At 37.5% G+C, this 25202-nt stretch overlaps 2 protein-coding genes across 2 annotated transcripts in view; one reads left to right on the top strand and one right to left on the bottom strand.

Moving 5' to 3' along the window:
• The first annotated feature begins 10090 nt into the window (after positions 1–10090).
• Positions 10091–14073, top strand: LOC108681154 (epithelial membrane protein 1-like). Its single transcript, XM_018170149.2, has 5 exons — positions 10091–10106; positions 11311–11424; positions 12069–12206; positions 12983–13125; positions 13771–14073. The coding sequence occupies exons 1-5, from the start codon at positions 10091–10093 to the stop codon at positions 13876–13878; spliced, it is 519 nt and encodes a 172-aa protein (XP_018025638.2). The 3' UTR covers positions 13879–14073.
• Positions 14074–15710: 1637 nt separating this feature from the next.
• The window catches only part of LOC108681167 (sortilin-related receptor), a 39367-nt gene continuing 29875 nt past the window's right edge, over positions 15711–25202 (bottom strand). The window contains exons 34-41 of the mRNA XM_018170169.2: positions 24902–25137; positions 24095–24280; positions 23601–23727; positions 22398–22522; positions 21537–21724; positions 20140–20342; positions 19600–19797; positions 15711–19201 (exon numbers count right to left, since the gene is read on the bottom strand). Of these exons, the coding sequence (XP_018025658.2) occupies positions 19140–19201; positions 19600–19797; positions 20140–20342; positions 21537–21724; positions 22398–22522; positions 23601–23727; positions 24095–24280; positions 24902–25137 (1325 nt within the window). The 3' untranslated portion in view covers positions 15711–19139. The remainder of the gene's footprint in view (positions 19202–19599; positions 19798–20139; positions 20343–21536; positions 21725–22397; positions 22523–23600; positions 23728–24094; positions 24281–24901; positions 25138–25202) is intronic.

Here is a 25202-nt window from a genome sequence, read left to right on the forward strand (position 1 = left end):
GATGCTATAGACGCGATGTTATCAACACGGCCACTAAGCGTTGGCATCGTAAATGATGCCAGAGATGTACCAAGACTTGATGCTTGCGCAAGTTTCGATAGATTTTTTTTTTATTTAAAAAAAAGAGAGATGAGACCGGGCATTTGGCATATGAAATAAAAAATTGAATTATGTAAAATTACTGTGGACATTTCTATAATTACATTTTTTTAATGCAATGGAATTTTTTTTAAAGCATTCCTAAAATTCCGGCAAATGTTACAAAATTAATTAATATTACCCTAATTAACTTATATTACTGTAAAATCGACTAGACGTAGAAACGCTCGGTAATCATAATACATTGATGGAATCATGAAATTAAATTCAAAATATACCTTACGAGGACAGGTATAATTGAAAAAAAACATACCTTTCCAGGTATAATTGAAAAATATACCTTCAAAATATACCTTTCCTTAATATACCGTTTTATGGAAAAAAAGTTCTTCTGTTTCTTAACTAAATGAATTTAATAATTTACAGATAAGCAAGATTAAAGATAATTCTATATGATCTTGTTTGTCGGTTCGTTGCGTCATGTCAGTCGGGAATTATTTTATCCATCGTATTAATCGCACAGAAAAAATACTCATTTAAAACAATTAATAATTGCGTGATTTTAATAATTGGAGTATCGTGACTACCGCTTGCTTCTTTGCACTATTCCAGTAACCAATATTTTGCAGGTATATTAAAAAGCTATACTCCTCAATCTGTAAGAGAAAAATTTATAAAGAGAATTAACTTTAAATTAATGCAATTCCATAAATCCTTTCTTTGCATTTCACATATTTTTAGTTCATGTACTCGGTAGCACAACACCAGCGTGTTAAAGCTTCATGAGCTTCTATGCAACAACGACGATGAAAACGTGAGTCCGGAAATGCGTTAAAAGGCAGGCCGAGCCAAGAGGATACTTAGGAATTCTTTCATTAAGGGATTACGACCGGCTCCATTTTTTTGTAATTTTGCCTTAATTATGCCGGAGAAAAGCGTCTTTAATACTCAAAAACAGATGATGCCGCGAATAGCGAGCTGGCCCAAGAAACTAGGGTAAAAATTTTGTATATAAATAGCGAATTTCTACCCTACAACGACCCATGAGTGAATCAACGAAATAAAAATGCGAATGTGTTTTTTTTTCGGAGTTTTTGTATAAAACTGATTTTCCTACCTGAATAATAATCGAAGTGAAAAATTCTTTTGGGCTATCTAGTTTGCAAAATATTAATAAAAAGTAAAATGATTTTTTGTCGATTAAAATATTCTAATATAATATTAATACGCTGTTAAAATAAATTATTTTTATTGAGTACAATATGTAACTGCCCGATGTTAACTTGCTTCCTAGCACTTTACGTATATAAAAAAAATGCGACTTACCAGAAAGAAAAAGATTAACAAAAAATTGCCAATACACCGAGAGGAACCGATATACCGTACTCTCGGAACACCGCCTTGAATATGCATGTGAGGAACCTGAGGAGCTTCTCTACGTTGGCGCATAATACGCTCATTGTATAAGAACCAAAGGAAATCTTACTAAACGATGATTTTGATGCTAAGTAGGAGTTGAATGATGATAATGATGCTAAGTAGGAGTAGAATGAAGATACTGATGCTAAGTAGGAGTTGAATGAAGAGATTAATGTTAAGTAGTAGCTTAATGGCGATATTGACGCTAAATTGGAGCTAATTATAATGACAATATTGTTATTATAATTAGTATTGTCATTAAAATTAGTCAGTCTTGTTGTTAAGTAAAACATAAATGCGTTACTGATGTTATACAACTTCGAGATAAATAACCACACCGATGCTAATATGGAACAAAATAACGATAATAATTCTATGTAGGTGCTTGGTGATAATACTAACTAACCCAATACAAATGTCCTCCGAGGCTCTCACTAGACGAATGTAGTATAGAAACACAATGAATGTATGAGCGTTGCATTCATCAGAAACATGAGCAAGTACATAAGCACAACCATGTATGCGTGTAGTATGAACGTGACTAGCTGGAGTACGTCTGCCTTCATCCATGCGGTGCAGTTGGATGCAAATACGCAGCTGTGGACCACGGCACACTTGCGCTCACCAGAAGTGTGGACTTTGTTCAAGCTTCACATGGAATTTTGATCCATATTTGTACCTACCGAAGTTTTAATGATTTCTCCGAATTGAAATTCAATTCAATTGCATTAAAATGAAATTTTTTATCTATGTACCTACCGAAGTTTTCATGATTTCTGGGAATTGAAATTCATCTTCAATTGCATTAAAATAGAATTTTTTTATCTATGTACCTACCGAAGTTTTGATGATTTCTGCAAATTGAGATTCATCGTCAATTGCATTAAAATGAACTACGGTAACCTTTCGAAGTTTTCATGATTTCTGCGAATTGAAATTCATCTTCAATTGCATTAAAATGAAATTTTTTATCTATGTACCTACCGAAGTTTTCATGATTTCTGCAAATTGAAATTCATCGTCAATTGCATTAAAATGAACTACGGTAACCTTTCGAAGTTTTCATGATTTCTGCGAATTGAAATTCATCTTCAATTGCATTAAAATGGAATTTTTTTATCTATGTACCTACCGAAGTTTTCATGATTTCTGCGAATTGAAATTCATCGTCAATTGCATTAAAATGATATTTTTTACAATAGGTCTACTAACAAGCAATTCATTTATGAAAGATTTTTTAAGGAGCAGAAGATTAGGTTGATATCGAGTGGGGATATATTTCATATATTATTGATTGAAGGCTGCTGAAGCCTCTCGGTAGCAGTTATGTACAGTTCTGTCCTTTAATATTGAATACGGTGAGTTCTCAACAATGATAGCCAATGAGAAGTCAGTCTTGAGTCAGATATGTATTCAGAACAACGAGACTTAATTATTATCAATAATTATTAATAATTAATAATTTCAATTATACACGCATGATTCGGTCCATTCGAGGATTCGGTGTATCGTGATCAACTTATGCCTTATATGCCTTATATGTTCATATTCTAATACTGATACTTGTTTTATAATGCATTGGAAATGTGATGAATCTGGTATATGTCCCATATTATATAAATATATAGTACTATATAGGACCATGCTGAGTTTTGTGAATTAGCTTCTTTAGTTTAGTTCCAAAAATTTACGCAAACTTATTCATGATTCACTAGTATGAGAATATCTTATGAAATTACCATGTAATTATATTCAAAAAATTGAACTTCATTCACCTTAGCACGAAATTCTAAATATATAAAAGACAGGATTTGAGTAAGACTTATTTAGATACGGTGTAACATTTTCTCAACAAATAACATGTTGATGAATAAGAATGCAATAAATTATATGACAGGGTTATTCTAAATGATAACCCAATTTAATAAATTTATTTTTATTTAAGTATAAATTCAAAATAAATAATTTATACACCAATTGGAGAAGAAATATTCAAATTTTTTTTCTAAACTATTCGAACGCGGAATTGGGCAGCGGCGGGAGAATAGTACGTGTTTTGAGCTTTGGATAGGACGCATAGGAAATGAAGATCAGGCTCTACATTTCTGGCCACCGAGATCACCTGATCTCACCCCATGTGACTATTTCTTGTAGAGTTTTGCAAGGAAGCTGTTAAAAGTACAAATTTGTCAAATGGGTCCAACGCTTAGAATAACCCAGTATTTTAACATCAACCATCCTACCACTACCGGGCAAACCGGTCATGCCTGTCTCGTAAATTCATCCAATAACACATTGGTATTCAAACTAGCATAGAAAACTCAATAAAATATTATATATATAACATATAATAAGCAAGACACGACCTCGGACACTAATGTCGCTATCTTAGGTACTGCCAGGGGCCATACTTTCAAAACTCGCTAAGTGAACGTAAGTACTTACGCTCTATTTTCTTGTCTATGATTGGTGGATTTTGCTTGAAAGGCCGTCACTGATTGGCCGATGAACTTACGATCTCTTAACTTCGTTTTAAATTATAGGACCTGGGGCCATACTTTCAAATTCGCTAAGTGAACGTAAGTACTTATGCTCTATTTTCTTGTCTATAATTGGTGGATTTTGCTTGAAAGGCCGTCAATGATTGGCTGATGAACTTACGATCTGGTAACTTTTTTTAAATTACAGGCCCTGGTACACTGCCACACGCGTACCGGGCAGAGCGCCCTCTCCATGCATTGATGCCCAGGGGCCATACGTTCAAAAAAGTTCAGAGATCGTAAGTTCATCCACCAATCATTGACGGCCTTTCAAGCAAAATCCACCAATCATAGACAAGAAAATAGAGCGTAAGTACTTACGTTCACTTAGCGAGTTTTGAAAGTATGACACCAGGCGCTCGGTGCCAGCTGACGTGTGTGCATTGCGACTGGCTTCTGGCGTGAAGCCAGACTGGAAATTTGTTAGGGAACTGTCTTCCATAAACATGATTTGCAGAACTGGAATATAGTTCAGAAAATGGTTATGTTCGTAAATGATGTACGAAGTTGAATAGTGGGCTCGTGGTTTAGTATATATAATTTTTGAGTCCGCTTAATTCGCAATTAGTCTGCTTAATTAGTCTGCTTAATTCGCAATTAGTCTGCTTAATTCGCCAATTCACCTGGAATTTAAAAACAATGTCAAGTAAATTCATAAATTATTCATTGAAAACTTTTATAAATCAGCTCTACCATCAGTTCAGAAACTTTGCCTTTTCAAATTTTGAACTGATCATGGAACTCGTTTCCGAAACTGTGAATATTTTTCTTCGCTTATAAATTCTAGACACTTTATTTTCACGAAAACGAGAAAATTTTCGATACAGCAGAATCTAGAAATAAATATAAAAATAAAATTTAATGCATAATGTTAAATTAATAATGTGGCAATTCAAAAAAATTAAAAAATAAGTTTTATGTCCAACTTGATCATTGGCCTTAACTTAACTTAATCGCAGTTAATGGTTGACAATTTCCAAACGCTCGGCTTACTTATTTAAGCCCTCGGCCGATAATATAATAAATTTCACCCTTCTGTCTATGTATATGTGAAGTCCTATGAAAAATATTGAATCATATAAAATTTATCATTGTGAGATGATGATTTTATGTATTCCAATCGCTGGTGAAAAACTTATAAACAACAGCCCAGGCAAAAATTTGGTAATGACCATATTAAATGCTACGCTATCAACAATGAAACTAAAAAAATTCATCTGAAATTGAGATATCTAACAAACATTATAGTGATGTCCTAGATTCTGAATGAATTTGCTCTTGGAAAATTTGTTTTTGGAGAACTGGGATGGGGTGAATTCCCACAATCCTATCGGAATTTTATGCACTCCATTTTCATGATGATGCATATTATAGTAGAGTCTATTCATTGCATTCCACCAATCTTAGCTCTGTAAATATAGGATGAGACATTTTCTTTTATACTTTGAGATAGGCCTCGTCTTGACCGGCTCGTCAAACTGTAATTAACCTTCCTTTAATTAAACTAGTGTTCTCTGCCCCGCATCTCTGCATTGTACCTCGAGTGGTCCGTACAGCTTTGTACTTGTGGAATAATCCAGGGCCTATACTTTCAAAAAAAGTGAAGAGATCGTAAGTTCATCCGCCAATCATTGACGGCCTTTTAAGCCAAATCCACCAATCATTAAGAAGAAAATAGAGCGTAAGTACTTACGTTCACTTAGCGAGTTTTGAAAGTATGGCCCCAGAATATTACACATGCGCTAAATCGGTGGTGCAAAACTGCAACATATACCGAACCACAATGGTTGCCGCAAAAAAATCCAATTTGCATGAATTTCTTAGTATGATAGATCTACCTAACAAGATTTCAACAACAATTGATGATAATTGGAGTTGGCAATTTGTTCTTTTGTCTTACGGGACTCTATTTGAAATTGCGAACACCGGCTCGCAATCATCATTACAATCTATTGATCTATCTTGAGTGAGATGAGATCATTAATGAACCATAGCTTGCTTTTATCAGGCTTAACAGATGAGAATCAATCAATTCATTCCATGAATACCTTCATGTCTGACTATACAGGCACTACTCGATCGTGGACATGCTATCGAGTAATGCTTCGTAGTTATAAATGAAAATTACATATCGTATAATTTTTATAAATAACACATCGAAATAACAAATGATAATATATTAATACAAAATAATAATTTCGATATAATTTATTTCTTCTTATTCTTATTTCAAAATAATAATTACGCTTCGAACTAATATGAGCTTTCTACGTAGTGCCTCTCATTTGTGCATAGTTTATCAGCTGCCATGCGTGGCACCTGCCACACGCAGGGCTCAGTGTATCAGCTGCCATGCGTGGCACCTGCCACACGCAGGGCTCAGTGTATCAGCTGCCATGCGTGGCACCTGCCACACGCAGGGCTCAGTGTATCAGATTCTTATCACTTTCTTCCCTTCATTTATTTACGGTCCTGACTTTGTAATATGCCAATCAATTCATTTTAAATAATTTTGCCAATTTCGCAAGTAGTTTAGTAGATTTTTTACACGAGCGGCCAATGAAAAGTTATTGGCGCAGATCACATGCATATGTTAAAGAAATGAAATTTGGTAAATTGGTACATTTAAAATTGTTTATTAAGTCTTTATCAAAAATTAAACAAATTGCAATCATTGCACCGAAGTATCAACAACGACATTCATAACTATTTTACGTGGGAAAAAATTACATTTATCGATTTCAATAAAGTCATGAAGTCAGTAAATTTGTAGCAGTTTAGCCCTTTTAAATTTCTCGAAACATGGACAAGAATTTTTCTAAAAATTAACGGGATAAATATTTCATATTATTCATCAATTTGAGTTTTATTTTCCTTGCCACTATCCTTCGTAATAAATTATCTTGCCATTCCTCTCCAAGAAAAAGACTGATTTTAATCCCAAATTTCGTTATCATAAATAAGATTGAAACCATTGAATTATTCATCCTTTGAATATGAAATGACTTATTCTATTTCATGTCACCTGACCCCGACTTATAAAGATAATGTTAATGACAGTGGACTGCAGGCTACGGCTGCATGGTCCCGTCTGTATTGGTCAATAAGTATCGAAGATGCTATCGAATTTACGGTTATATTAAACCTGTGCAATGCGCATATGTCCCTTTTATTCTTTATTTTCAATTACTTTGAAAAAATGGCACAATAAACCGCTAGAACACATTTTAATATGAATGTCATTACGATAATACTTTGAGATTTCTCTGTACATAAATGAATGTCCATGTTGTCAGAATAAAATAAAATCTTCGACAAAATTCAGTTGCACATCCAGTATATTGGGAAAAAAAATTCTGGCACAAGAAATTTTCAAATAGGTCCATTTCAAAAAAAAAAAAAAATGTCGCTATTAAGACAGATGTGGTCAGGCTTCCGGCTGTTTTGGTACTGAAATCCTCTTTCTTGAAGGCATCGTTTGTCCCCATTAAATGCTGCTAACGACACATTCGGGACTCAAACGCTTTACGCGACATAGACTTGCAAAAATTCAATGCACTTGGCAGAACTGAAGTGTAATCGTGCGACTTCACGTGCGCTGATGGCAATAAAGAAGAAACGGCTCTCATTTGTTCGAAATTTATCAATTGTCGAAGTGGCACTGACTTGAAATAACGTTTATCCATTTATTTTTTTCAATAATTATATTCATTGTGTATTATTAAAACAATTATTCATATATACATACACTAGCTTAACGTATAACCTTAGTTTTCAAAAGAAACTAATAAAACGATCATATTATTATGTGATTATGTTTATTATTTCAGTGGAACGGAATAAGAATATCACTACTGGTACGGCGTCATGTAATAATCAACGTCAAATTTTTAATTTCTTGTTGAAGGATCGAATCATATTTCAAATTTTCATGTCAAGATAAGAAATCCATCCTAAGATCAAATTTATTGGCCAAATGTCGCTGCAGATTTCTTCGTGGCATAATATTAAATATTATGAAAAACTAATAGAACATGGTAGTTTCCAAGGACGTTTTTACTATAAGATGAAAACTGTCTTTCAGGAAAATTGTGAATAACGAGCCGTTCATTCTTTGATCGGCGGGGGACCTCAATAAGTGAGATTAAGTTCTTCTTTATACAGTGGACTGCATACGAGTACTACGAAACACATTCACAAAAATTGAATATGAATTTGGAGAGAAGTAGTGCGTGCAGGACATTCGGAATTATCCAGTCCGATGTGCATATTCTTCCAGAAGTTACAAAACATTTCACTGCAGTAGATTGGAGAGTGATTTTTATTTTGCAACACTTTTTTTTATTTCACTTCTTGTTGTTTGTTTGTTTGTTTGTCTGCTACAAATCTTATAATCGATATTCAATGTACTTCTACCAGTCCAATCGATCTGAAATTTTGCACACTTACGTAAACTTGAAGACAATGCATGAATCAATTGACACAACTAAAAATTTTGAAAATAACAAAAAGTAAAATATTGTATTAAAAAAATTTATACATTAAAAAATTTCAAATAATTTTTTAATGTTTTATTTAAAATTAAAAATTTATTGTACTTGTGTAACATCGGAGACAGTGGATTCTTTAGAAGTGTTGTCCTTACAAATTAATTTTTAAACGCATATTATTTAATATGAGAAGGCGCTATCAAGTAGACTTGGCACTCACAACAAGACTCGTGACTTTAAAACAGGAGCTTTTGCCATAGACAGCAAACACCTCGAGGTGAACGCGCATGAATGCCATATCTGGCAGATTCATACATCTTTTATGAAGGAAATGCATTCATACGGGAAATGTTCGTTAGATTTAACGTTAAATACTTTGAGATTTTCTGTATCTGTTGTAGTGAGCTCATGTTCCTCATTTTTAGTGATTAAGAGAGTTGATCTCAAAATCTTAAAATACAAATTGAAATGAGAGCTGCTTCTCTTTGGTTGATTTTATATAAATTATATAATATTAATGATATTTAATGTAAGTAAGAAATTAACCATACGTGTTATTTCTATCATATGTGTGAATTATTTGATAACATACAATAAAAAAGATACTTGGTGGAACAAAGAAGGTAAACGATATGTCGTATTGGCTCATTACCCCAATAGAAAATATGACAGTAAAAAAATATTAGGCCTATGACATCTTCAGTGATCGAGTTGAATATAGAAGCCTGAAATTGTAAAAATCTTATTAGAAATTATGTATAAATATTGCCAAATTTGGTAGGTACTATAAACTCGGCAAAATGGCGTTGTAGACGAAAACCTACCTAAAATCTAAAAACATAAGTTACTGGAACACTGGCCAGTCTGTATGGTTGGTAAATTTGTTCAGCATTGTCCAGCTCTACAGGTTCCTTAAATTACCCGAGCGACGACTTACAGGGATATTTCTTTTCAAGTCGCACATGCGACCAAGTCTCGGATGTAAAATCGATCGTCATGAACTGAAGAGAATTTTTCGACCAAAAAGTTTTCTGAATAAAATGGAAGTTTCATCAGTATATGAAAGTATAATAAGTAAGATGAAAGTTTGTAAGTAAAATGAAAGTATAATCAATAAAATGATGGTTTTATGCGTAAAATAAAAGTATTACAAGTAAAATGAAAGTTTTATAACTAAAATGAAGTATTACAAGTAAAATAGAAGTATTTTAAGTGAGATGAAAGTATTATAAGTAAAATGAAAGTATCATAAGTAATATGAAAGTATTAATAAAAGTATTCTAAAAATGAACGGTTGAATCTGCTATACCAGACTGGGAGGGCCACGTATACGTCATGCATCTATCACGGCGCGCCAGGCCTACGAATCTCTGATCAATAAACTCCATCAGCTGTATAGTGCGCGTCATCCCGGGGTAATTACCTTTATGTTGGGTCATGTGGTGCCTGCTTTATCACCGAAAAATATCCAGGTAAAAGCTTTATCTTTTGATAATATGAATAAATATGCAGGTAAAAGCTTTATCTTTTGATAATATGAATATGCATGAATATCCAGGTAAATGCTTTATGTTTTGATAATATGTCGATTACGTAGGCAAATAAGTGAAACTATTCAGGATTTTTCCCTTTACAACATGAAATGTTTTCAGTGTAATCGTTTGGACAAAAAAAAATTGGGCATTTTCTCAAACGAAAATTACGAGAGCTCAAACGCAGTCGAAACGGCTATGTTTTTCCTGCGTTGCTAATTTGTCTAAAACGATGTCGACAGTTCGATGAATAAACAAAATATTTTCTTGGAGTTTTGAATGAAGAACTTTGGGACCTTTAAAGTTGGTACTTTAAAATAAAAATTTCAGTTCTGGGGAAGGCTTAATGGGCTGCTTCGTTAATTACTTCTAATCGAGGGTGGCCAAGTATTAATCGTTAAACGTACGAAGACAATTATTTTTTTAAGAAAGTTCTCAATCATGTTCTATAATATGTATCGATAATAAATGCCGTCTAATGAATGTTGATCTAAATCAAATATCTTTTCAATAGTTTCCAAACCAGTTTTTTACAACTTTTTTATGATATCGTATCACATTGAAGTTCAATAACTATTCATTTCGTTCATAAATCGGAAATTTTGTTTTTTACATTTTCTAGGCTCAATTTAAAGGTCCAAAGCCATGCTTGTGCGTTCATTTGTTCGTTCACGACAGCCGTCGAAGCGCATGTAAAACTTTTACCTTCGATGATAACAAATTTAATTTCAATTTTTTTGGCTCCCCTTTCGCCGCCTAACACGTACGACGATTAGAAGAATATAATATAATATAATATAATTTAACATATGCCTTTTAAATTCTTAATCGGATTTATCGTTGCGCTTGCAATCGTAGCACAAAAATTCTCCTGACGGGAAGGCAGCTCCGAGCGGCGACCACGCAGTGAATGCTATAATATTCTGACGCGTTCGCTTATAAACTGCAGGCAAATGCGCTGATAAACATTTCCTACGCAGGAGTAACAAAAACCCGCACAATTAACAAATCGTCTCATTTTTTGTGAGTCTTGATAGTTTAAGTGATCCCAGTTTTAGTTATTTTTGATCTCATTTACGTTACACGCGAACATCACGATGGGAGATTATTTATTACACTCACTTTCAATATTTGGGGGTTTGGAAAGGCTTCACAATATTGACGTTAAATCGAAACCTTTCATTTCGTAAGCAAATTATATTTTTAAGACATTACCCCACATTTACTAAGCGTTTAAGAAGTTATTAGAATTAATCGAATACTTATTCCTTCCTCCAGACCAGTGCGCCAACATCCAGTTGTTCCCAGAGAGTGTAAGCCGACCTGAGGCGACAGAGCTGTTAGGTGAGGCCGTAATTCGATATTTATTTGCAAAAAAATATAACACCAAATCTGAACTTTTCCCACGATTATGTATTACAGCGGTTCCGTAAGCCGAAAAATGAACGCGATTTGTGTGGATTTATTTTTCTTTCTTACTATTTAGAATACCTTGAGGGAAACAGTAATCGAAGGTAAATGCTTTAGTGACGCTCATCATAACTGCTGCCTAGCGCGTACTGATTTCGAGATAAAGGACAAATAAAAATGAATGATTTCGCGATAAAGGACAAATAATATTTGCAATAAACTTTATTCGTATGCTTTCTTATAAAATTCTATTTAATAAACAATATTTTTTAAAAGATTACCAGCAAAATAGCAACTTACTACCCAGTTGGATCAAGTAAATGAAATAATAAGAAGTGTGCTGAAGCTAATAACTTTGTAGAACTTTTATTTTAACTTGGTTCTTCAAATCTTGCTGCTTATCACTGATAATTATCAAAGGAGGCAGTTCTGAAACTGGGTAAAATTTCTTTCTTTAACATTCATTTGCTAGAAAATTAATGAAACTAACTTAAATGAATTTATTTAATTAAAGCAACGCATTGCACAAAAATTATTTTGTATTTTTTTTTATCCCAAATCTGTTTGCAAATAAGCAGATCAGCAGCGAACCGTGGTCGCATTCGCCATCATCAGCACCGCCATGATCGTGCTGGGTTTAGTCTTCTCTCTCTACACGTTCAAGTTCACACGCTACATGTTCAAGAGGCTGGCTGCGTGTTGTCACCTCGTCGCAAGTAAGTTCACACGCTACATGTTCAAGAGGCTGGCTGCGTGTTGTCACCTCGTCGCAAGTAAGTTCACACGCTACATGTTCAAGAGGCTGGCTGCGTGTTGTCACCTCGTAGCAAGTAAGTTCACACGCTACACGCTAAATGTTCAAGAGGCTGGCTGCGTGTTGTCACCTCGTAGCAAGTAAGTTCATTAAGGCCCGCATGCTCAAATCTTCAGAAATAACTAAACTCAAAATTTCAAAATTTTAAGAAAGATTTTTTGGTCAAAAAAGAAGCCTTTGATATAATCAAAAATGCTTAAATAATCTAGGAATGACCATTATTATGTGAATAAAAAGCTAATACGTTATGTAATAATAAAGCCAATAAAGAGCTATTGTACTTTCTGATTATGCAAATAAACTCAGTTTTGAACAACTAAACGACTTTTTTCGTACACTGCAGCATTAAAAATTTTATCAATGATGCAGACTCGATGCATAATTAACAATCCTGAGCAGCTCCCAGGAGCACAATACAGTTCCCCTGAAATTTTCAATGGTTGTTAGGTTAAGGTTACGTCATTATTATAGAAGAGGAAAGAACAATGGCGTGACATGTGAAATATCGATGTTTGGTTGCAGGTGGTGCACGCTATGAGTAATATCGATGTTTGGTTGCAGGTGGTGCACGCTACGAGTAATACAGATGTTTGGTTGCAGGTGGTGCACGCTACGAGTAATACAGATGTTTGGTTGCAGGTGGTGCACGCTATGAGTAATATCGATGTTTGGTTGCAGGTGGTTGTACACTCACCGTGATCGAGGTAACGAGCAGCGTGGTGAGCATCGAAGCAAAGCACTTCCCCACGCGCCATCCCCGCGGCACTGAGTGGCATTACGGTTTCTCTTACATCATCGCCTGGTTCAGCTTCATTCTTTTGGTGGGTAGAAAATATCTAACCAATAAAACAATTGTAATATTTCCATGTATTCTTATATTTAATAGTTCTTCCTTGCTGTATTTCGAATAACTTAGGTGCCCATGAGACGCTAGTGTCCAGCTGCTCCCGGCCCTAGCTGCTGGTTCTTAATCGAGGCGAATTTATTTTGGTCATAAATACGTTTTTTCGGGTTTCAAAGGTGAAAAAAATTAAATTTCTCATGATGTAGTTATATAATTCATTTTCAATTATTTCCACAATTAATTTAGTCCCTTATAAAGAAAGGCGACTTTAGTTTTTTGACCAAAAGATCAAAGATGATCAATGATCATGATCAAATTAATAAGCTTCAAGCTTGTTTCAGGAACGTAAAACCAGAGAGTTGTGTTTTTTTCATCGTTCATCCCCATTTTGCGGGTGTTGGCACCAATTCATAGTATTCAGAAAAGCGAATTAATTTATTTAAAGTAATAAGATCCTCAGTATAACTGACGTTCCCAGTGAATCTGGAACTGAAATTATACTACATCCGACATTCATATATACTCGTACATGTTCTATGAGTTTTATATTTAACGGTGTAATTATTTGAAGACTAGTTCGTCTCAATATCTCTGCATACTGAACGAGTTTTTTTTCATGCAGGTAATCGCGACGATAACGTTTGCTGTGTGTTCCCGCAAAAGGAAAAAGAATAAAGCGCCCGACGAAGAATTTGCCCTCCAAGAAGAGCCTGTCATCATCGGCCGCTAAAAAAAGGACCAAACGCGCTCAAGAAATTCGCTATGCATCCCATTTCCAATTGTTAAGGAATCAAGTTACTTAAGTTCGAAATAATGCTTACCACACTCGAACCTGTCCGTATCCCAATTTAGAAACTAACTACATCAATATTTAACCAAGTTCCAATGTGGTACAAGTTTAAAAATAAATTTCAAGAAAACACTTTATATAGAAAATTTGGTTACTTTCCTACTTGAACAGTTCAAAATTCTTACATCCTACCTGCCAACGAAACTTGACACCTTACTTTTACTAATACTAATAGGTTAACCTTACTCGACATAAACAAAATATTCTGCTTCTAGGCGATGGCAATAATAAATAAACAATTGCTGCCCAACGAAAACAAATAGTGCGTGAAGAAAGCATTAGGAATGGGTGACTAATGTTTGCGGTATACAAGAAGATATCATGAAAAATGCATGAAAGATACACGGATAATATCGATGTTTGGTTGCAGGTGGTGCACGCTATGAGTAACATTCCAGTGCGTGATCTACTTATTAGTTGTCATGATATCTTCTCCTTCGAACAGCTGATGAAATAAGACTGTAGTAGCTTAGATAAGGAGTGACATCACTCCTTGATAAAAAAGGAAACTTTGGCAGTGGGATAATGGAAGATTTGTATTTGTAATCCGTACAAAAAATAACCGTAGTAACCACAAGTTATCAAATCATTAGTGGCTGCTATGAACCTGTTGTCTTCTTTAAAACATTAAATTTGGTTTCGGACGAGATACTCTTAATTAAATGAATGTTAGGCTAAGATCCTCAACATGTCGCGGAAATTACGCAGAGACACACCGTGGCAAGGTGTGGCAGAGCTCTCTGGTCGATGATTTGGATCCCTGCCCTCGCCATCCGGAATCCAGTCCTGTCTACAGTTGTAAACCGCACCTTCTTCTGTAAGTTAGTTTTCATCTATAAGATTCTCATTAGCAAGGCAGTGTTCAGGAAGTAATGCGGTTAGGACGGAAGTAGAAAAATTTCCAAAAGCGCAGATCAAGGACATTATTGTATCACTGTACGCTTGTCATGTCTAAACGTGATTTCAAGATTGCAGGGTGGCCCATAGTGGTTAAAGTTCAGAGTACCAAGATTGGCGCAGAGAGGCGCGGGTTCGATCCCAGCTCTGTGCGCCAGTTTCTGGTCAGAATCAGCGAGGAGGCCGGGCAGTTAAGCACAGCAGAATTGTAGCAGTGAGTTGCGAGTTCGAGACTGCAAAATGCTGTGAATGTTCTGCGATGTTAAGAATCGGCGGCAGGCCTACGGCCTAATAAACGCTGAAACCGCTATATATAAATACTCGTGCTGCTGCATTCAACTTTTAGCTTTCAACTATACATTTCTCGTATGGACACCAGCGAGGCAGTAACCGGGAAGAAAGTACTATTAAATGCAGCATATATCGTCATTTCCCGTAAAGCGGCCTCGAATTCAGCAAATAGGAAGCTCAGTAGCCGCGGAAATGAGCAGATTGCGAGCTGTCCGCACATCGGTTGTTCTGTACGTCGGATTCTCGTTGTCAGTGCTGCCAAGCTACAATAATCTCTACTGTTAACAAACATTAGAATGTTAAGATACGTCAGTTGCCATGAAATTAATTTGAAAATTTATCGCTCGTCGCATTCAACTTATGGGGGTGAGCACCATACTATAAGAAAGGCCGGTTTAAACAATTGCCGTTCATGTTTTGCCGACGAAAACCTAAGCGGCAGCGAGCTACAGAACGTCAAAAGGCCCGGTGGAGGAAACGTCAAACGGACCGGTGGAGGACGAAAGGAAATTAAAAGCATGGTTTCCGAATATATAATATACTTGCGAAAAGTGTACAGGTAATTATAAAGTGTCCACTCTGAAAGAACTAATGGACAAAGTCTTAATCTAGAGGGTAGCAGACAACTATACATACCAAGTGAGCAGAATACGGATGTCCATGATACGCGGGCGGGTTGATATTGTCTTGTCAGAAAACTGTATTTATAGCAAACATCCAGGGATTACGGAACAAGGTCGTTATCTAATAAATGCCAGTCTGTTGTTATGTGGTGTCTGGTACTTTATAGCCCGATTTGTTCACAATTAATCAGGCAAAGGTATAAAACGGAAGCTACCGAGTGGAGCTCTTAAGAATTTACATCTAATTTGCGATCCAAAGATGAATTACTTTAACATCGTGACTGGTCTAATAGACAGGAAAAATAGCTGCTATTGAATAACAGGCACAAAATCAAGCAACTCGCGTGTCAATTACCAGAATTTGCTCCGACCCAAAAGACGAGCCTCCACGGTGGTGGATGCAACCGCTCTAACGTAGCAGCTTCGAGAACAAACAAAGCGATTTTAATAATCGAAATAACGTTGCAACATGTGGAGGAATATTGAACATCAAGGGATAAACAAAATTTGGACATGATAAGCAAAGGTATATATAGAAAATAAAAATAAAATGTAGCTTTACAAAGCATGCATAACATAAAATATAGAACAAGAGAACAGTTGACTATAGTAAGGAATGTATTTGTAAATAAAAACGAAGATGATGAAAACTCAATTCTTATAAGTTTAATCGGGCAAAGTAAAGTCTAATTACGGATGTAAACGCGGTAGGTTGACGGGATAATTTTCTTCTCTTACTTTAGTTACATCCGTCTTCCCGTCATGCAGTTTTATCCCTTTTACGAACCTCATTGACTATTATATATAAAACGCTCAGAGCAGCAGATGCTTCTCCTGGAGGCTCTTTGCTCTGAAGGTCATCCGCCCCGTACCTATATTTCTTCTTGCATTACTTTTCATTCTATGAAATAAATTACCACAGTAACATTGAAATTTTATGAGCGGCAAACGAGTTCTAAAACTGCGAGGTTCCGACACCGTTAGTCCAGAACTGACGTGTAACGAGGCATTGCACCATCACAGATGACGAGAACGTTCAACGCTCTGACTGTAGTCGGATAAAATTCTCTTAACTCCGTTTGATTTAAACTCCGACGACTAGATCGAGAGGAGGGAGGACACAGATGAAGACCTTTTTTCGACCAAATTGGAGCCTGTTAGCGAATTGATTTCTAATTAATACAGAATGTATGATCTATATGAGCTATACAATGATTTTCATATCATGATTTTCGATAAAAGTGCGATAAATAAATTCAATGACAGCAGTCGAAAAAATAGATTTTTAGATCCATAGATGGAAAAGACTACATAATGCTAGATCAATTTTCATTCGTTAATACAAAATCAAATAGTGAGAAAAAAATATGTCCAGCGTGTCGGGAACAATACTGAATCCTCATCTGTTGAGATCGAGTTGCGCAGAAATACGGAGTTTCCATGAGTTGACCTTCCAGGGTCAAAATTATAAATGTTTTAATAAACTTATACGTTCTTATCAGGTCTGAGGTAAGGTGCAAAACCGAGCTTAAAAGAATCCGTATGGCTTCATTCTTCCCGTAATATCCACGGCAGATTTGACATCAGCAACTGAACGTGACTAGAGCTTCCTAAGGCTGCTGAATACAAGCGAATAATACGCAGCATACTCACAATCGTGAGCCCATTTTCCTTACATATAAATCTTCATTGAAATTTGAGAGCGTAACAAAATGTGCGACTGAATCAATTAGAGCATAAAGATATAAAGCGAAATGTGAGAAATTAAATACGATATGTTTAGGAAAACAATTAACAGAAACGTATTGAGATAACCTAACAATAATACTGTTAAAAATGGAATTGATTAAATAAAACGAAGAAAGTAAGAGCGCTACAGAAGCTTAATTAGCTCGATAGGCTCAATATCGTCAGACAATCTCATGAAACGTTGCAATGAAAACTCAAAATTATCGAAAAAAGTAACAGACATTAGTCTGTTACACTCCACGAACATTTTCGACCTTATTTTTTCAATTGTGCATAATTATGCAGGGCATTACAGGATTTGACAACACCTGCAGAGTGACCTGATTATTGCCTTCAATACAGAGATATTATGGTGCTCCTTTAAAGAGATGACCAAGCGAAGAATATGCCCGTAATAGATTATGTTGTAATAACATTATGAGATTAACCATCCTCTTCCTATCTTATTTTGTGAAAACATTTTGCCTCTATCGATAATAAAATCTTGAAAAAATTCTTTACTAAGCATTTATCAGAAAAAGAAGAATGCGTACGAGAAGTTGAGAACAACTAAAGATAAACACAATGTGCCAGAAGCACTTACGAATATTTGTGCCACGGCCGAACTAAAACCATAACAAATAATATGAAACAACTTCCACAGTAGAGCTTTACTTTCCCAACTTCCTTGTATTACATTGCAGCAAATCTATCATTATTTAAAACCGTAAAATATCTTATAAAAAATGAGCGCTGATCAATATAGAAATATTTTTTGGTTGTAGACAATTTTTCATAGCCAACATATATAAGGTAAACTTTCCATAAAATATATCTATGACAAAATACTGAAAATTTGCTCCATAGTATTTTGATCAATATTGCAGGCGGTAGATTCAATGTATAGCAGGAGGTAGAATCAGTATACCAGGTGGTAGTATCATAACACCAGATGTTAATTTTAAATTTCGTTATAATGTAAGCTCTCGGGCCATTGATTTCTGCCGTCGCTTGGCTCCTACAAAGATATGCACGGGGGCCTTGGACCACTTCAACAAAACTCCTTGTGAGTAAAATAACCACAGTGAATACCGTGTAGTGTCACTCACTCCAAACACTATAAAGCAAAAACATTATAAATGCCACGCAATAATTATCAGTGTTATTTAGATGCAATAATAATAATCATTACCGATAAATTAAAAAAAATATATCTCGTGGAGCGGCAGTGGCGTGGCTGAACCAAGCCACAGGCGCATGGTGACGCAAACATGAGCTTTGAGTATCATTACCAGTCTTTCAAACAATGTTTACATTTTGTCCCCGTATTTCATTTCGATGAATTAAAATCCATGTAAAATTTATAGCATTTTTGCTGACTGCCGCCTAATAAACACGTACAATAAAAGTTGTGCGTAGATAAACACGCACAATAAAGTTAAAAGTGCGTAGAAAAACACACGGAATAAGTTTAAAATTACGAGACACGCACATGACACGACTGCAGTAAAGTCCTAATCATTTGGTGAGAGATACGAGAAAAAATGCAAGAAGGCCAAGCCGAAGAAGGCGTGCCAGCGCAGGCTGAGGTTATCACAGGCGCTAGGCTATCACAAGAGGCTCGTCGTCTGAGAAACCTTGTATCACGGGCGAGTCGTCGTCTTCTGCAATAAAAACATCACAGTTGCTTCAGATCAATACTTGATGATCTGTAAACTAGCTCCAAGAATCATGTTTCCAAGTACATTAATACTAATTTTCGTTTTAATAATTATTTGCAATTATTAATGAACATGGATCACTGAAATGCTTCCTCCTGCAACAAAAACCTTTTTATTTACAGTAATTAGAGCAATTAGAAGTTCAGTTTGCCTCTTTATATCTTGCCTCTTTTGCCTAACGTCATAGCACCTTTTGTTTAAATTAAATTCAAAGGTTAAAATTACATGATTTTAAGAAAATTTTCGCGATTTTCTTCATGTGACAGTTCACTCTAGGTATTATATTAAAAAACTAATGCCTATGTATACAAATCAATCGAGCATGAGCGCAAATATCTGACCAAGGACGTGATCGCCAGCAGAAATGGAGGTGGTGCCCGAAGAGCTGCTGTAGTGGCTGCTGGTGAAGCTCAGGAAGGAGCGACTGAAGCGTCGGTTGCGCAGAACAAACACGGCAACCACGACCACCAACGCCACCAGCACCAGTGTCAGCGCCACACCCAGCCCAACCGAGGAGTGTTGCGCTTCTGCGGTGCCACCTTAAATGCACACGTTTTCATTACACGAGTCTTATAGGAAAATTCATACTGGGTTGAGCGGGTGTGAAGAAAAGTTAATTCAACAATTAAATAGTATGTAAAAGGGGCTTACTGATCATAGCTCGATGACTAGTTGCCTGGTACACGCAGGGTAGTTTAAATGAATAAAACGCTCAAGTGTATGCGTTTGTTGAGCTGGATTACGTAGATAAATTTTGAAGAATGCATGAAAGCATTCATGTCCCCACACCTCCTTCGTTCACTCAATAATACTCTCCACGGAGAGCACCAGTAACGAGACCTCGGCACTGCACAGGAGTCACGGGGCATTGCTAAGCTCACCGAGCGGAACCTCAATCCTGATAGGAGAGCTCCTGGCGGAGACGAAGCCCGTGGGGGTGCGTAGGGCGACGGCGACGCAGTACACGTGACCAGGGAGCACGTGGGGGCACGGGTAGGGAGGCTGGGGCACCTCATGTTCCTCCCAACCCTGGCCAGCTCCCCCACAGTCCTGGCCCTCACGCAGGTACAGCGAGTAGCTCACGCTGTGAGGCATGAGGGCGTCGGGTGGTGTGATGAAACAGAACAGCTTAACCTACTAGGCTACTACCGCCGTATATCACTGTCCGAGTACATAAGTTTCACCTTAAATTATACGTAAACTATTGAGTGTAGCAACCTGAGGACGTTTGTACGTAACAGAGAACTTTTTAAAGTTGTCGTACGTGGCGGCAACCATCAGTGCAAGTCATTTTGCGCTCACTACAACGTGTTTTTTGGGAAGAAGGCTTGTGTGACAATATTGCTCCGGTTCCTCAAGTCAGCCAGTAGAGGGTTAAAAGGCAAATTACATCGTATGTCTACAATAAATTGGGCAGGTACAGCGTTTAACTCAAACTACTGGCTGGATACGTGCTTGATGATGCATTGAACACTTGTGCAAATTAACGAGTATGGGACACATTAAGTTAAACTGTCTAAGTATTAAACTCACTGTGGAATACCAAAAGAATATTTTATTGGAAGCTCGTTGATGAAATCGTATCTTAGCGAGAAAAAAATAGTTTTGCATGCATCTTTTATAACTAATATTTGACCATGAATATCGAAATGTCATGCACAGTACTTATTATCGCATGAGAATACCGGTACTGCACATAGATCGATATATTTCATGACAAAGAGGTACCGGTATATACACCAGCTCACCATCTCATCCTCCCAACAGCCTGCCTACAGCTACCAGCAATACTACTCGACAGGACAGTCAGCCATAAGCTAGTTTGCCTTAGTAGCACTCAGATGACTATTCAAGGTCCCGTTCAATCATCAACTGATTGCTACCGCTACAACAACTCACCATCTCGGTTTCACCATCATCATAATTCAACATCATCATAATGCCTTGTGGCTGCTGCCTTCCACCATCTCGGCTAGCCGGCAGCAGCCAAAAGATCTAAACGTCGTGTCCACGACGCGGCTGCCTCACGCATGCCGGCCTGTCCTTCCATAAGTCATTATAACTAAGAATCAATGATAAATGCATTCATTTAAATCCATCTAAAGTGAATAATTTATAAGCAAATTAATTTGGGCACGAAAACACCTCGTACTTCACAGTCGTCTGTTCTACATATATTTGGGATAAATAGTATCAGTGTTACACTGTACGAGTAGTAGAATACTGAACTACAGAATTAAACAGATTTGCTAGCTCCATTTAAGAATGACGGACTCACTTGAGCAGGAGCAGGGAATGAGGGATGTAGGAGCTCTTCCTCCAGTGGAAGGAGTGGTCGGCAGGGCTGAAGGTGAGCTGGCGGGGAGCAGGGATGACCGGGGCGGTACAGGTGGCGGGAGGGTGGCTGGGGCGCGCCCCAGGGCTGCTGCTCTGCACCACTACGCTGTACTGGCCTCCGTACTCCACCTGAGGTGGTGTGCAAATATCTCAAGATTAATGGAATATTGATTCCTCATCAACATTGATGAGGAGGAATATTAATTTATTTTGAATATTGATTCCTCATAAACACTCTTGATGAGAAGCAGTATTAAACAGGAATGAGGGAGATTAGAGACTTTTAAAATATAAATCTGGATTTGGAGATTAAGATTGGGAACGCTAAAACTTCTAACACTAAGAATCAAAACCAATAATTGTCATAATGATCTTAAAAATTCACAAATACACAGTTAACATAATACAAGCGATATATAATCAGAGAGATATCGACCTCGTACACACACACCACTCTACACTCCCTGACCTGGGCCTCGTACACACACCACTCTACACTCCCTGACCTGGACCTCCTACACACACCACTCTACACTCCCTGACCTGGACCTCCTACACACACCACTCTACACTCCCTGATCTGGGCCTCGTACACACACCACTCTACACTCCCTGACCTGGGCCTCGTACACACACCACTCTACACTCCCTCACCTGGACCTCGTACACACACCACTCTACACTACCTGACCTGCACCTCGTACACACACCACTCTACACTCCCTGACCTGGACCTCGTACACACACCACTCTACACTCCCTGACCTGCACCTCGTACACACACCACTCTACACTCCCTGACCTGGACCTCATGGAAGAGCAGGTGCGGCTCCCCAAGCGTAGGCTTGCCGGGCACGGAGATGTACGACGTTCGGTTGCGCGTCGTCTCCACGATCGTCAGTAGGAAATACGGCAGCGAGTCAGGCTCTAGAATTTAATTAGGAAAACGATGCACTTGAGCCTCTCAATAATTATTGCCGAATAAAATTGGACAAGTTGGAACAAAAACCAATCGTTCTCATTTTTTTGTGTGCATTTTCAATGATAGAATTTTTTTTAATTTTGCTGGCATCGTTACATCAATGATTTTGTACGTTCTAAATTTGCATTAGCGTGTCTGATAACATCTGTCGTACTATAGTAAATATAGAATATGAGAGGCCTAACAACCTGTAGACAGCTGCAGTCAGCGGCCACATTCATGTTGTCTTAAGTTCAAATCGTGATGTCTACAAAACAGTATATTGCGGAAAACTGATGAATCATTTCTGGCGCCATGTAACCCCGGCAGTTAAATGAGTGCGTAGAAATTATGAATAATAAACAGAACACAAAATAAACAGGAAGCCATTGAAGACTTTAATGAGCGTTCCAAGTCAATGAGCATCGAACGTTCGTTTCGGGACGTGACAGCAGGGGCGAATGTGGTAGACCAATTAGCTTCAAATTTGATCAAAACATAAATACATAGAAGCGGAAGCGTCGGTGACACGACAATGGTATATTAAAGTTACAGATAAATTGATAGAATAATGGTATTCAGGAAACGAAGACTAGTTTAATTGGGAATCGGCAATAATGACTGATAGTATTACATGAAACGGTGGGTATCACGAACACTATCTCAACAACACATATTGAAAATTGTGCGGGAAGGCGACCCACGCACTCAGGAAGGCATTGCATGGTTATAACAACAGTTGCAGGAACCATGGTATGATATTATTCATGGTTGGAAGAATTAATTATTGCGTTGATATCTTTGGGAAAGCCTAGAATTAGTGCAACGAGGGAGTATCATCACCGCAAAATTAACGGTTATGGATGTTTAAACATTTAACGGTTTAATGTGAAATTGACGGTTTAAGGCATTAAACATTTTGGAGACAAGTTCTCGAAGATCCATGCCTCTAGTTAATTGACACTAAACAACGCAGAAGAGGCTCCTAAAGAGAAGTTCCCTGCACATTGAGCGCGACAAGCCCCAGCTAAGTGAGAGTCTGACCTGACGCAGCGGGCGGGGGCGAGAGCGAGCAGGGCGGCTGCCAAGTGACGCGCATCGTGAGGTGCGACACGCGCGCTGTCACGTGAGTCGGGGGAGCGAACGCGTCCTCGCCGGTCATGACTTGTACCTGTGGCATGATACTGTAACTTGTACCTGTGACATGATACTGTAACTTGTACCAGCAACACGAGATTCATCGCACAGTCATCATTAATAATGCAACACATCCCAACCAAGCATTATAAGTGGCTCTGCATAAGAACTCTAGCCCAGGTTCGACCTCTTGTGGAGAGAAAACGCTTGCGATTCCAAGTCTAGGATCCTCAACCTATTTATTTTGCAGGTATTATTTAAGGGTGAAGTTAAAGGCCAAGTTAGCTAAAAGAAGCCAAGAAGTTAAAAAAAGTTAAAGTAAAGCTATTTCCTTGCTCTTGAATTGATTTGCTTTTGGATATTTTCTTCGCTTTTAAATTATCTATGGGAATAATCGTCACCTGGGCAGCAGGGCCGTACCCCAGTGGATCTGCAACCATCACGGCCAGTAGGTACGTCTGGCAGGCGTGGAGGCCCCGCACGACGTACGACGTGTCCGATGTTAGTGCTGAAGAATCGTTAGAGTTGAACCCACGTCGGAACTCCGAACCGCTGTTGCCCCACAGAATCTTGTATTGCCACACAACCTGCAAGAAAATTCCGGACCTCAAGACAAATGCTATGTAAAAAACAGTTGCCGTTTTTGTTACATTAATTTGCTTTAATTGATGCGGCGAGCATTGGAACCTCAATGTTCGTTGCAGCACTTGGGCCAGGCAATACAGCAGAGGTCGGAATTTAGAGGCCAAAAAATCTAAGTAAAATCAGGGCGAAAAGACATGAAGGTTTAATCTATAAGAAAGTTAAGTGAAAAATAATAGGATAACGCGGAATAGATTGATAGATTTGTGGCAAAATAAGACCACTACTGAGTACGATAGTAGAATCCGTTGGTGGTGTAAGCTCTGGCGTCACTGGCAACAAGAGGTGAGGGAAGGTCCGCATAAGTCAACTTACTAAAAATAATTGGGTACTTATTCTAGTGGAAGTGCCGGTGAGTGAGTAAACAATCTTTTTTACGATCGTTCGCGTGTCTAAACATATAAATCACCATAGGATATTTTGCATAATCGAAAATTTAGAAGCAAAAAAAAGTGTCCACTAAATTCAAAATTTTTCGAGTAAAGGCATAGCATTTTCGTCATTTTAAAATTCTTTTTCAAGTTTACATTTTAACAAAGTCATAAAATAAATATTTTATATAGTACCTTGCGTTTATACGAGGGCGGAAGCCATGAGAGTTTGACAGAAGTAGGAGGCATCTTGTTGACGCGCGCAGACAGTTGCCTGACGGAGGTGAGAGGAAGGCCGGTGGTGGTGACGGGCAGAACTGACAGAGGACCCATGACGTTGCCTAGGGCGTCACCACTGCACTTGTCGCCCGTGGAGCAGCCTAACGCTCGCACCTCCACCACGTACACTATGCCGGGCGACAACCCCGTCACTGTAACATAACATTTGCTGAGTGCAAGTTACAAACTAAGACGAAGAAGTTAAAATCATAGAACA

This window comes from Hyalella azteca, unplaced genomic scaffold (genome assembly GCF_000764305.2).
Source record: "Hyalella azteca isolate HAZT.00-mixed unplaced genomic scaffold, Hazt_2.0.2 contig5366, whole genome shotgun sequence".
Taxonomy (NCBI): domain Eukaryota; kingdom Metazoa; phylum Arthropoda; class Malacostraca; order Amphipoda; family Hyalellidae; genus Hyalella; species Hyalella azteca.